Below are 13,572 nucleotides of genomic sequence, written 5' to 3' on the forward strand. Positions count from 1 at the left end.
TGGCTCCATTATTAGGACTGCTGCATCCAAACCCTTTATCTCCACAAACGGTGGTGATTGGAGCTGGAGCTCCTTTTTTCACAATACTAAAATTGCAAAATCAATAATTGTGCTACCCTGTCATGGTGTTGAATAATCCAATCCTGGTCACTATTGTTTCACAGAATTACTGTAATTTCTCCTGCATATTCTGCATCAATTCCTCCTGCCATGACATGAACACTTTGCAAGGCCAAGCTCCAAGGGAGCAGTTACCAAAGCAAAGTGTCCTGGAGGAATCTGAATTCCTGTTTCAGTATTGATGGCTCTCATTTGCTTTGAATTCATCCTCATGAATTCCAATGCAGGAAGGCCCAGCCCTGCAGCCTCTGGGCTGGCCCTGCCAGGGGCCATCACAGCCAGAACAATTTCCCAGGCAGTCCAAGTCTCACTGCCCATGGTTGGATTTGCAAATTGGGGGCAGCCGTGCACAGCCAGGGGGTTTCCATTTCCCCCGTGGGCCATTGTTCAGGGCATGGAGCACATCTGGGAGATGGGTTCTCCATGGGCAAAGGTTCCCATCTCCTCATTTTTTCAACTGCTCTTTTAACAACCCCTTCACCCGTTCAACCAATCCTGCAGCTTGTGCATAGTCTGGGACATGAAAAACCCTGCAGGCTTCATCCCTGTATTTTTCACAGCAACAGACAAAGCCCTCTGCATCACAGTATCAGCAAACCCTGGGAAAATAGCCAATTTCCTCCCTTCCTCCTTTTTACATTGCATACAATCTCACAAAGTTGACCACTGACAGTAGGGCCCTGGCCAATCCTGTTCTGTAGGGTATTTAGAGTTACATCCCTGAGCAGCCAAAGCTACCAAATTAGTATTGTCAGCACTATTTCACATTATTATTATTTCATATGTAGATATACATATTGATATACATATAGACAGATAGATACAGACATATATATATAATACATATAATACATACATATATATATATAATACATATATATAATACATATATATATAAATACACAAATATATATATATATTAAGGTCTTATTATACAATAAATGCATATAGTTATTTATTATATTGATATTTCACTGGTACAAATGCAGCTGAGCTCAAGATTAAAACCTTCTGCTCTTGCTCCATGTGGGAGCATTCCAACAATAATTGCTCCTTCTGAAGCTGCTGTTTCCAATGGACTCTTAACAAATTCATCTTTGTCTGCCCAAACCCACAAGTCCTTTTCCTTTTCCATGTGCAGTTTTTGGATGCATTTGAAGACATCCAGGGCTGCAGCTTCTTTTACCCGACTGCCCCACTGCTCCCACGGGGCTCCCCCCTCAGCCCACTCCAGAGCCAGGGAACTCCAGGGAAGGGCTTCCCATCTGGGAATTTCTGATGGCACTGATGCCTCACATTGACATTGAACAAGTGACATTTGGTTGGGATCTGGCCAGACTGGGCCAGTTTGGTTTGACCAGTGGCCAAAGTCAGCACCAAAGACACAGACTCCAACTGAAGGAATCAGTGTCATTTCCTGCAGTTCAGAGCAGCAAAGAATCACAAAAGGAGCAGCTCAGCAATGCACCCAATCATCCCCACCAAAGATTGCCTGCAGTGGTTAAGAAAGATGCAGCAGCATTTCCCCTCAGCCTTTGCCATCCCCCAGATGCACACAGCAGCTGGGGAAGCTGTCACAGCCAAGGGCTGCAGAGCCACTCCTGGGCACTGGCAATTCCTGCAGGTGCCTCCAGCCCCAGCTGAGGCTCCAAGCCCGCTGGGAGAGGGCCCAGCTCTGACAGTGCTGCATGAACAAACTGACAGCACTGCTAGTGTGCCAACATCTGCTTTCATCCTCCTCTTGGCTCCCTCCCAAAGCCTGGCCAGGCCTCAAGGAGGAGCCAAGGCAGCTGACTTTGATCCTTCAGCCCCACACAAGGCCAGATGTCAGATTTCATGGCCTTCTCTGGCTTCTAAGTACACAAAGGTCCATCCATGTTTCACTAAGGAGTGGCTACATCTATCACAGTGCTAATGACCATGCATATCTCATCAGGGAGCAGATACAAAGATAACCTTTGCTTGGAAGGTTCCTCCAGAGGCCACCTTTGGCTCAGGGCCTGCTGTCCAGGCCTCACTCAGGGCTGCTGTCCAGGCCTTGGCACTTCAGGGACGTGCTTTAGTGCTGGGCTTGGCACTGCTGGCTGAGCGGCTGCACTGGGTGAGCTCAGAGGGCTTTTCCAACAGAAAGGATTCTGTGATTCCATGATGATATCCGCTGCATTCAGCTGGGGCTATTTCAGCAGCATTACTTTGCTCCAGAAGTTCCCTCTTGCCCAGCTCCTGTGGCCTGAGGCTTCAGCTCCTTCAGCTGCTGGTGCTGAGCTGCTCATGCTGAACGAGAGCACTCGGAGAGACGAATCCAGTCCATCCAATTCCTTCTGGGACACGCAGAGGGGAGGCTGTGCAAACAGGAGCATTGTTTGCTGTGGCCTCCTCTCTGCCCTTCACGCCTTTCAGCGCTTTGAAGCAGCCAAGAGCTTTCTCCAAGAGTGCAATGGAGCAGCTGTTCCTGCTCGCGGGCCGGGCTCTTCCCAGTCTCTGCCCTTGCCTGCTTCTGTCCCTCTTGCTGTGCCCTCTGTTCCCCCAGGGCTGGCTGGCTGCTGCCCAGGACTGTGGCACTGGCACTGATCCAGTGCTCCAGAGCCTCCTTTCTGTGCCCTTGGAGCTGCCTGGGCACAGCAGCCTTTTCCATCTGGAAGCTCCCCATGGACAGGGAGTGCCCAGCTCCGTTCCTTGCACAGCCTCCAGGAGCCCAGGGCTGCCATCTCAAGTCCCTGCTGGCTCTGGGGGCTCCCAGGTGCCTCAGGCTGCTGTGACACCGCTGCACACGGGAGGGAACAGGGCCAGGGGCTGTGCTGAAAGTCAGCTCCATCTGCTGCTGCTGCTGCTGCTGCTGCTGCTGCTGTGGGGTCATTTGTGCAGCCCTGGCCCAGAGTCAGGGATCAGATGCTGGCAGTCTCTTCCAGCCCTGGCTGCTCAGAGGTTGGGCCTTGGAGCCTCAGGTGGCCAAAGGCAGCTGCTGCTGGGCCCTCTGTGTGTGCCCGTGTTCAGCAGTGCTGCTCCATCAGTCTGTGCCCAGCAACGGGGAAAAGCCTCAGCCCTGCAGGGCCAGGAGCTGCCGGGCTCTGCCTGAGCAGCTCAGCCAGCAGCAAGGGAGCTGCTCCACACAGGAACCAGGAGCAAAGGACACTCCTTTTGTAGGACATGTTTTCTATTTAAAGGAAAAAAAGGAAAAAGAAAAAAAACTATATAAAATGTGAAAGATGAAAACAAAACCCAAGTGTTAGTGAAAAACTTCTGAAACTTTGCATTAAGAGGTAAATGATCTTTTTTAAAAGGGAACTCAGTTATTTACATGGTAAATGTACTGATGGCATGGATCCATCTTACTGACCCCAGCAGCCTTTTAAAAGATTCTGGGCTTTGTTTCCAACATTGCCATTTGAAATTGTGCTCAAAGCAAGAGGAAATTGCTTTGTGCCCTTCCCGCTCCAAGCAGGACTGGGAATGGAAACTCTGTCAAAGCCCAAATCCTTGAGAAGATGCCCTTCCTTCTCAGCCTGGGAAGGAGCTGCACATTCCCTTTGAAACTGTCAGGGATTTCTTAGAGACACAAAGTCCCACTTAGGGCTTTTTGCTCTGGTTTGGCAGTGCAGAAGGGCAATTCTCCATCCATCAGCTCCAGACTGCACTGCCTCAGGAACACGGCCCACTCGCCAGCTTTGGCCCACTCAGGCACTTCTAGAGGAGGAAGAAAGTGCAATTGCACAATTCCAGCCAATCAAGAAGGAAGAATGGGACAGACAAACACCCTGTGCAGATCCAGGCGTTCAGCTGGGACTGTGGAGGGTTTGGGTTCTTGCCAATTGGATGTGTGTCCCCAGCTGCAATCTCTGGGCCTGCAGCAGTCTCACTCAGCTGCCAAAGCAGAAAGCTCAGGCGCTGTGCTCGCAAGGGGCTCGTCTGATGCAAAGCTGTCAGAGCAATGGGAGGGCAGAGCCAGCCCAGCTGGGCCCAGGGCTGAGCCCAGCAGAGCCCTGGCAGAGCCCAGAGCAGCCTCAGCAGCCGCAGAGCCCGGCTGCAAGGAGAGAAAGCAGAAAGTGCCCGTCAGCTGAGGGCTCCTGTGCCCTTGTGCCAAGGCCTGCGGTGCCCAGGCCATGCTGGCTGTGCCCAGAGCTGTGCCCAGAGCTGCCCATCCCTGCTGCCTTTGGCAGCAGAGCAGGAGGGCAGGACATGTGCCCAGCCTGCAGCCAGCCACGGCACATCCAGCCCTCAGCAGCTGCCCAGAGCAGGATGCTCCTGTGCTCGCTGCCATCTCCCAAAAGCTCTGATCCCACCCTGCCAAGCACACAGGGACCCACCTCACACCAGCCACGGCTGCAAGAAAAGCTGCTCCCAAACCACGTCCTCAGCCTTCTCCAAGGCCACCGCCCATTCACGCCACAGCTGCTCCCAAGCACTTCCCCATCTGCACTGGACCACCTGGAACGCTTCCTCTGGAAAAACAAACAACACATTCCTGAAAAGAGATTAGAGACAAAAAGGGAAAACAAGAAAAACAGGAAAAACTCTTATCTCTGTCAGGGCCTTGAGGAAGGCCCAACTCCTACATGGTAGGGAAAAACCCAGCCATGGCTGAGGGAAGCCCACACTTTCTCACTTCCACCCTGCACTGCCCCCCAAAATCACGGTGATCCCAAAGCAAACAAGGGCAGTGCAGCAGCCCAGCCCTTCCTTGCCTGCAGAGCAAAGCAGCCCCTGCACAGCTTCTGGAGTCCCACCTCTGCTCCCAGCATGGGGCTTTGCTTGTGTCGGGCTGGCTGCCCCAGCCCCAGCCCCAGCCCAGGCCACGGTGGCTGCTGGGGGCTGTTGGCAGGGCCAGGAGCCCACTCCCATTTCGTACCCAGCCCAGCCCATGCCCCAGCCCTGCCAAAAGCAGCTGGGCAGCAACTGAAGAATGAGTTGCATCTGCCCCAGCAGAGGGGGAACCTTTGCTTCCCAGCCAGGCTGGGCCATGCCCAAATCTGGCAGCATTTCCCCGGGTGGGGACTCACCTGCAAATTCCCTGTGGAGTTTGGCTTTGAAGAAGGTGCCAGAATCAAAGTCCATCACCTTCAGCCTCCAGTGGCCAGGCTGAGGAAGAGCTTCTCATCCTTGGTGCCATCCTGGCTGTCTCCAGCAGCAGCAGCAGCAGCAGCAGCAGCAGCAGCAGCAGCAGCAGCAGCAGCAGCAGCAGCAGCAGCAGCAGCAGCATCCCCACCCGGTACAGCTTCTCCAGGGGCTCCTTCTCCTTCCCTGGGGGGAGACCAGGCTCTCAGGGCTCTGCCCAGGGCCCCAGCTGTCAGGGAACCAGCACAAGCAAAACCAGCTTGGATGGTGGCCACCAGTGCTGGGCAGAGCAGCTCAGCTGCAGCACAAGGGCTGCGTGTGCCCATCCCATGACCCCGGTGCAGTGACACAGGCAGCACAAAAAGGTCTGGGTTCCTTTGCTTCTGATTGCCACGGCATGTGTGGAGCTGCAACTTACCAGGGCCCTGGATCAAAGTGTGCCTGTGGCTCTCTCCCTTCTTCTAGGGCCGAGGAATATCCTGCACCCAAGGATCAGAGAACAGGTCTTCTAATGTGGGTCTTTCCAAGGAGTTCACGGATAAACACCACCTGATCAGATCTTTGCACTCTGGGCAGAGAAAGCAGAAACTGCCGGTCAGCCAGAGAAGGCTCCTGTTGGCTTTGCCCCACTATTGCCATGCCCAGGCCTTGCTGGATGTGCTCAGGGTTGGGCCTAAACTTTCCCATCCATTCCCTGTTTTGGAGGAGAGCAGGACATGTGCCACCTCCTCAGCAGCTGCCAGAGCGGGATGCTCACGAGCCCGCTGCTGGCTCCCAGCCCTGGGATTCCCCCCGTGCCCAGAGAAGAGGATCCACCTTGAGAGAGCCCTTGTGGCAGCGGGAGCTGGCCCCAGCTGAAGTTCCGGCCCCTCCTGAAAGGGTGCTCCCCGCAGACCATCTGGTGCAGCAGGATGCCCAGGGACCAGATCGTTGCTGCCTCGCCATGGTACCAGCCAAAGTCGTTCCATTCCGGGGGGCTGTAGGATGGTGTTCCTATGGAATACAGATGGAGTTCAGCAGGGGGATGCTGCTGCTCCCAGAGCCTGGCCCCAGCATCCCTGGGCCTGCGGGGGCTGCATCAGTGGCACACAGGGTGACCACTGCCCTCTCGCCAGCACCTGGGACTTGTGCACAAACTTAGGCTTGGAAAAGAAGTCACTGGTGTCAGAAGAGGGCAGAGGAAGCCCTGGCTAAGCCTGACCATGACATGCAGAGGAAAAACCCTCTCTGTGCTGGGGAAAACATGCCCTTATCCTCCCTGTCTGCATTGCCCCAAAAATATTAGGAAGCCAAGGCAAACAGGGCGAGTTGAGAAGTGCAAGCCCTTCCTCTCGCCTGCACACCAAACTGGCTGGGGCACAGGTTCCACCCCCCTCTCTGCTACCCCCACCCACGGGGGTTTTTGGTCGGGCTGGCTGCCCCAGCCCAGCCCCAGTCCTGGGCAGAGTGGCTGGCAAAGGCTGCCAGCAGGGCTGGAAGATGGCTCCCCACCCAGCCCCGCTCTAAAGCAACTCAGCTGAAGACTCAGTCCCCTGACTGGCAGCAAAAGGGAGAATCCCTGCTGCCACAGCCAGCTTGGGCTGGGAGATGTTGGGCCATGAGATCCCGGCACCAGGAGTACACCCTTACGTGGGCTCACCTGCAAAGTGGGTGTAGGCTGTGTCTTGCAGGTAGGTGCCACAGCCAAAGTCAATCAGTTTGGCCTGCCCAGTGGCCAGGTCAAGCACGATGTTCTCTGGTTTGATGTCCCTGTGCAGGACCCCGCAGCTGGTGCAGTGCCACACGGCCTCCAGCACCTGGCGGAACAGCTCCCGTGCCACCTCCTCGGGCACGAACCGCCGTGCCCGAATGACACGATGCAGGTCCTGACACCGCTCTGGCCGCTCCATCACCATCACGATGTGGTTGGGCAGCTCGAACCACTCCAGGAGCTGCACCACGCCGGGGAAGCCAGTGGACACCTTGGCCTGCAGCACGATCTCCAGCGGGGCCCTGCTGCCGTCGGGCTGCGGGAGGAGCACGATGCCCTCAGTGGGGCCGATGCCGTGCCAGGCCTGGGGAAGCCCTGAGCCAGCCCGGGATGCTCTGCGCCCTGCGCTGCGCCCACGCCCGCTCCCCCTCGAGGCGTCCTGGCGGCTTCCACCGTGCCGGGCCTCGGCTCATCCCCGCCCGGCAGCCCCGGCTGCTGCCGCTGGCCCCGCTCACTCACCAGCTCGCCCCAGTGCCGGACGCGGTTCCGTGGCACCCTCTTGATGGCCACCTGCAAGCCAAGGACAGCAGCGGGCTCAGCTCGCCGCCCGCCCTGCCCAGCCCCATCCTCCTCCTCCTCCTCCTCCGCCCCCTCGTCCTGCGCCCGCCGCCGGCCCCGCCGCTCACCGGGGCGCCGTCCGAGAGCCGCGTGGCCGCGAAGACGCTGCCGAATCCTCCGCGCCCCAGCAGCGAACCCAGGCGGTAGCGCTCCTGCAGGGCCTCGTGCGCCGTCCCTGCGGGCGGGACGCGGCTGTCAGCGCTCGGCCCGGGGCCAGCAACGGCCCCCGAGCGCCCCTCAGCCGCCCCGGGCCGGCCATGCCCAGGCCTTCGCTCCTCGCAACGCGGCACGGGAGGCTCGGGGCCGGCGGCCGCGCTGCCGAGCGGCGGAGCTCGGGCCGGGGAAGCCGCAGCGGAGGCGGCGGCAGCGGCCGCGCCGCCTGTGTCCTCCGCGGGCCCCGGCAGGAGCCGGGGCCGGGGCCGGGCTCGGGGCTGGAGCCTGCCTCGGGGCCGGGGCCGGGCTCGGGCCAGGCGGATGCGAAGGGCGGCGATGCCGCCCCCGCACACGGCACTGATGCCCGCCCAGCAGCGCCACCGCCAGTAGGGCCAGAGCCGGGCGGAGGCGAGACCGCGGCGGGACGGGCGGGGCCGGGCACGGGGCAGCCCCGCCCGGGGCCGGGGGCGGGCCGGGGGCATGGCCCGGCCCGGCAGGGGGAGAGGGAGGCGGGGACACGAGAGGGAGGCGGGGAGAGGAGAGGGACGCCGGGCAAGGGACCCCGGGAGAAGGGTGCCCGACAGCGGGAAAGGGAGATTCAGAGACAGAAAGTGAGAAAGACCAAGAAAGAGAGAACGAGAAAGAAAGATAGAAAGAGAAAGATCGTTATAGATTATCTGGTTTTCTGCTTTTGCCGCTGTTGCCGCCGCTGCTGCTGCCGCCGCTGCCGCCGCTGCAACTGAAGCACCGGGGCCGTTCGTCCCCGTGTGCGTTCCCCGCTCGCCCCACGAGCCCCACGTTCGAGCCCCGCGCGCCCCGGGCACAGCCCCTGAGTCTGTCCAAACACGGGAACTTTGCAGCCTTGAGCCCAGGTGCAGAGCCCTGACTCCTGCACACTGGCACAGCAATCCCCTCGCTTGCTGCTCTGCATTGGCCTGGCTGAGGGGCAAACACTGTCGGGACACCTTCCCTTGGGCTAGGATTCCTACCTGAGCCCAGCACTGCACTTACATCTCCAGTGTTGACTTCCAGTAAAAACAGGGGAAGCAAAACTCAGTGTGGCTCATGGTATTTTAGAGTGTCTAAAAATCACTAAGCCACTGATCTTAGAGGTGCAGTGCATCTGGAATTACTGGGATGGAGAAGTAGTGCAACATGGAAAAGGGGAGTATAGAAATAAATAAAGGAAAACATCTTGGATTGTTTCTTTCATTTACATTTCACTTCTGGAAAGCTGTTTCCGTTTTCCAGGAATCTTCTCCTGTCTGCTCTTCCCAAGAATCTCTCCTGGAGAACAAGGTCAAGCTTCTGTCCCAAGCTTTGCCACCAGCTGCAGCTTCTCTTGGCTTTCCACACTGCACAGTGTCTGCAGCAGGACTTTTGCAGCAAAGCAGGACAAGTGTTTAGAGCACTTTACATGTCCTTTCTTTTCCTGGTGGGCTGGGGTGTTGTGCCACTGGTGAAGTTTCCATTGTGACTGTTTGTGCTGCTTTAGGGCAAATTTTGGGAGGAAGCCTCCAAAAGGGGTCCGTCTAGAAATCAAGTTCCAGTGGCCTCTCCCCCTACTAGTTCAGAAAAAGTCTTCCCTGGAGAAAAGTGAAAAGAAACCCTGTTTATTTAACAAGTAAAGTATTCACAAGCATGAAAAATGAATAATATTAAATAAAACCTCTGACAGTGCTGAAGGGATGGCAAATTCAGAAGGTGCTTTTTGTGGGTTGTAGTTGGCTCACTCGGTCTCTTCTAAGTCCCTCTGGTGCTGGAATGCAGCGCCCCAGACCTCAGTGGGCCACAGGTGTGAGCTTCTGGTGTTTTTCTGGGTTTTCAGTCCCGAGCAGGTTTAAACAGTTCCAAGAAAAAGGAAAGTCCCAGTCCCAGGAACTTCTCTGCCTAAGCTAGCTAAAACCAAATTGCTGGACCTGGGCTGTGAAGGCACTGGGAAATTTCCAAATCTGGGCACTGGCGCTGCCAGCAAACACCAGATCTGGATGGTGCTGGAGCCAGAACCTGGAAATTTCCAACTTTTGGCTTTCTGTGCCAGCAAATCACTGGACTTGGGCTGTGCTGGCACCAGGAAGTTTTCAGATCTGGGCGCTGGCGCTGCCAGCAAACACCAGATCTGGGTGGTGTCGTTGGCAGCGACAGAAATCTGCTGGATTTGGGCTCTGCTGGCACCAGGAAATTTCCAAATCTGGGTACTGGCACAGCAAACACAAGATGTGGGCGGTGCCAGAGCCAGTAGCAGAAAGTTGCCGGGTTTTGGATTTCTGTGCCAGCAAATTGCTGCCCTTGGGCTGTGTCAGAATAGGGAAATTTCCAGCTCTGGGCACTGGCGGTGCCAGCAAACACCAGTGAAACCTTCTGGTCCTCGTCCGGACCATTGGCCAGTGGTTTCCCTGAGAACCAGCTCTGGCCACTTTACAGACAGAGACTGCTTTCATCTGCTTGTCTGGAAACAGAACTTTAATGAAGGCAAACACAACAAACAGGACGGTGTGCACAGTACGCAGAGCAAAGCAGAAAAAAGCCTAGGCCCAGGGTCCTGCAGGGATATTTATACATTTATATATGGGGAGGGGTTAAGGTGGGATCTGAGGGAAGGATCCAAGAGGAAGGAAGGATTATGAATATTACAATTTTTGCAGTAAAATGTAACCAATGGTAGCAAAGAGAACTCAGAACTTTCTAGTAACAATCTGCATAACTGAACAAGAGGATTATGGGCGGGAGCTCCTGCTGACCCCAACTAAAGAGGGTTTTCCCACAGCCTTAAGCCAAGGTCTCCCTCTTCTTTTAAACCAACCCCAACACACCAGATCTGGGTGGTGCTGGGTTTTGGCTTTCTTTGCCAGACAATTGCTGCATTTGGGCTGTGCTGGCACAGGGAAATTGCCAGATGTGGGCACTGGCGGTGCCAGCTCACCGCAGATCTGGGTGGTGCCGGTGCTGACACCAGAAAATTGCCGGGTTTTGTCTTTCTGTGCCAGCAAACTGCTGGACTTGGGCTGTGCTGCCCCTGGGAAACTGCTGGATCTGAGCACTGGCAGTGCCAGCAAACACCAGATCTGGGTGGGGCCTGCACCAGGTGTTTGCAAGGTTTTGGCTTTCTTTACCAGAAAATTACTCGACTCGGGCTGTGCCGGCACCGGGAAATTCCCGCATCTGGGCACTGGTGGTGCCAGCAAACACTGGATCTTGGCATTGCCAATGACGGTAGCAGGGAATTGCCAGATTTTGGCTTTCTTTGCCAGAAAACTGCTGGACATGGCTCTGCCAGAACGGGGAAATATCCAGATGTGAGCACTGGCAGTGGCAGCAAACACCAGGTCTGGGCGCCTGTATTGGCATCAGGAAATTGCCGGATTTTGGTTTTCTGTGCCAGCAAATTGCTGGACTCTGGCTGTGCCAGCACTGGGAAATTTCCGGATCTGGGCACTTGCGCAGAAGGCACCAGATCTGGGTGGTGTGTTGTAGTGTGTTTTCATACATTGTAATACTTTGTGATAGTTTAGGTTTTGAATCCCCATATTTTTCCCAAATGGTTCATCCCAGATGGTACCCCCCTCCCTTTCCCTGTGTAATCCTTTGCCCTTGCTGAGATCATCCCCAAATCCCCACCCTGGCTCTCTGTCAATCACTCAGCATCCCATCCCCTCCCTCTAGAAGCTTCGGTCCAGGATGTCGAGTGATCAGCCAGAGGCCAGGGGTCAGCCCCCCAAGCCTTGCCCCATACGCTGTCCTAAATGTCCATCCCCCAGTACCCATCCCTTAGGGTCACTTCTTGGTTAGTCAAATGTTCTCTACTTTGGGTTTCCACCTCCCTTTAAATGTAACCTTGGCACATCTCCCGGGCTCTGGGCAGGAGGCCCCTGAGGTGTAGGGGCTCCTTTGGGACACCTGGAATAAAACCTTGGATTAACCCCTGCTAAGAGTCGGCCCTTTATCTTCTACCGCTGTCTCTGGTGTCTCTTGTGCTGCAAAGGCGGCCAGCCCAGGTGCCCTCAGTACCCTCGGGGCACAGAGAGTGTCTCCCCGCTGTCGGCCGTGTCGGGGCTGCCCCCGGTGTCTGCCGACTCGGGACTGGCCCAGGGTTCCTGAGAGGCTCCCAGAGAGACAGAGACAGTGGTGCTGGTGGCAGCACCGGGAAGCTGCCGGGTTTGGCTTTCTTTGCCAGAAAATGGCTGCATTTGGGTTGTGCCAGCACTGGGAAATTGCCAGATGTGACCTTTCTGTGCCAGCAAACTGCTGGAATTGTGCTGTGCAGGCATCTGAAAAATTCCGGATCTGGGCACTGGCAGTGTCAGCACACACGAGATCGGAGTAGAGTAGGCACCAGGTATTTGCCTGGTTTTGGCTTTCTTTGCCAGCAAATTGCTGTACTTGGGCTGTGGTGGCACAGGGAAATGTTCAGATCTGGGCATGGGTGGTGCCATCAAACACCAGGTCTGGGTGGTGACAGTCTTGGCACCAGGAAATTGCTGCGTTTTGTCTTCTTTTTCCAAAAAACTGCTGCACTTGGGCTGTGTTGGAACCGAGTATGTCCAGACTGAGGCACGGGTGGTGGCAGCAAACACCAGATCTTGGCATTGCCAGCGTCAGCAGTGGGAAATTGCCAGATTTTGGCTTTCTTTACCAGAAAATTGCTGGACTTGGCTCTGCCGGAACAAGGGAATTTCCAGATCTGGGCACTGGAGGTGGCAGCAAACACCAGATCTGGGCAGTGCCAGACCCAGTAATGTTGGAAATGAATTTGTAGAGAATTTTTAAGGTTTGATAGAAGGTTTCTATAGTATGTATGCAAGTGTCACGATCCATCCTTACGAACGGGTTTTGTGATGGTTTGTGGGTTGATCTCAGAGTGCAAAAAACACCGACACGGTACAGGGGGCTGCAGTGATAATCAAAACAAATGTACCTTTATTGAATAACCACAAGAAAATGCATTGGGGAGGAATTGGGGAAAAGGGAAAAAGAGGGAGGAAGAGAAAGGAAGGTATAGAGCTACCAAACATAGAAAAGGCGCAGTCCTTTGATGTCCAGCCAATGGAGTTCACCAGGTCACGTCTGGGGAGATCTCAGGGTTGCATTTCATCCGAACTCTTATTATACTCTTTTTGTTGATGGGGGAAGGGGTAAAACTTGAAACCGAATCAAAGGTAGTCTATTGTATTTTTGGGGAAAAAATGGTATTTAGAGAAGGGTACACACAGTCCATGTTCTCTGCAGTGGGTGAGAGCCATTGTCTTCTTGGTCCACTGCTCGCACCTGCAACATCCATCTTGCTTTGGTTAGCTTGCCTCCCCCACACACCTCCCCCAGGTTAGGGGTCTCAGTGCCAGTCCTTGGAAAGAGTGTGGGGGGGCCTTTTCACACAGGGATTTCATGTCTCGGTCTTTGATGGAGAGGCCTTGTACATCTCAGTCTGTCTGTCATGGCGGCTGTAAGACAAGTCTTCTGTGGGGGACCACCCAAAACTCAGGAGAAGTCCAGCCAGGCCGAGAGGTGGGACAACTTCCAAGGCTATTGTTGCACAAAGGCAAGGGGCCCCCTTCTTCCTTTCACTGGGTTCAGTGTAGCATACAGCAAACACACCTGTGAACAATAGCTTAGCAATGCCAGGAGCTGTGCTCAGGTCTCGGGGCCCATGGCATGTAACTTTCTCCAACAGGGCCAGAAACTTCAGACAAGGGGCTTTTCTTCAGTGGTCCCCAATGACGATCATGAGGCAGATGAGAGAAACTTCAGACAGAGTCTCACACCTACATTACATGGACGACGTACTAATCTGTGCTTCCACCAAGTCTTACTCAGACGCAGCACTTTCCAAAACTGTCGCAGCTGTCGAAAGTGCGGGGTTTCAGATAGCTCAGGAAAAAATCCAGCTATGGAGCCCATGGAAGTACCTCGGGTTTTTAATCACAGGAAGGACCATCGTGCCT

At 55.3% G+C, this 13,572-nt stretch overlaps 1 protein-coding gene across 1 annotated transcript; it reads right to left on the bottom strand.

Moving 5' to 3' along the window:
* Nucleotides 1-5,633: 5,633 nt before the first annotated feature.
* LOC139604394 (serine/threonine-protein kinase pim-1-like) lies at nucleotides 5,634-13,066 on the bottom strand. Its single transcript, XM_071455563.1, has 6 exons — nucleotides 13,048-13,066; nucleotides 7,549-8,366; nucleotides 7,382-7,432; nucleotides 6,812-7,178; nucleotides 5,989-6,165; nucleotides 5,634-5,740 (listed from the first exon to the last, which is right to left on the bottom strand). The coding sequence occupies exons 1-6, from the start codon at nucleotides 13,064-13,066 to the stop codon at nucleotides 5,634-5,636; spliced, it is 1,539 nt and encodes a 512-aa protein (XP_071311664.1).
* Between the last annotated feature and the right edge of the window lie 506 nt (nucleotides 13,067-13,572).

This window comes from Agelaius tricolor, unplaced genomic scaffold (assembly GCF_023055355.1).
Source record: "Agelaius tricolor isolate 1412-34295 unplaced genomic scaffold, bAgeTri1.0.p SCAF_50, whole genome shotgun sequence".
In the NCBI taxonomy this organism is placed as follows: Eukaryota; Metazoa; Chordata; class Aves; order Passeriformes; family Icteridae; genus Agelaius; species Agelaius tricolor.

What these genes read in the sequence shown, in the direction of transcription:
- LOC139604394 (XM_071455563.1), bottom strand. An exon ending in GGCTCTCGGACGGCGCCCCG is followed by an intron (nt 7,433 to 7,548) that starts GTGAGCGGCGGG and finishes CTTGGCTTGCAG; the next exon opens with GTGGCCATCAAGAGGGTGCC. An exon ending in AGCCTACACCCACTTTGCAG is followed by an intron (nt 6,166 to 6,811) that starts GTGAGCCCACGT and finishes TGTATTCCATAG; the next exon opens with GAACACCATCCTACAGCCCC.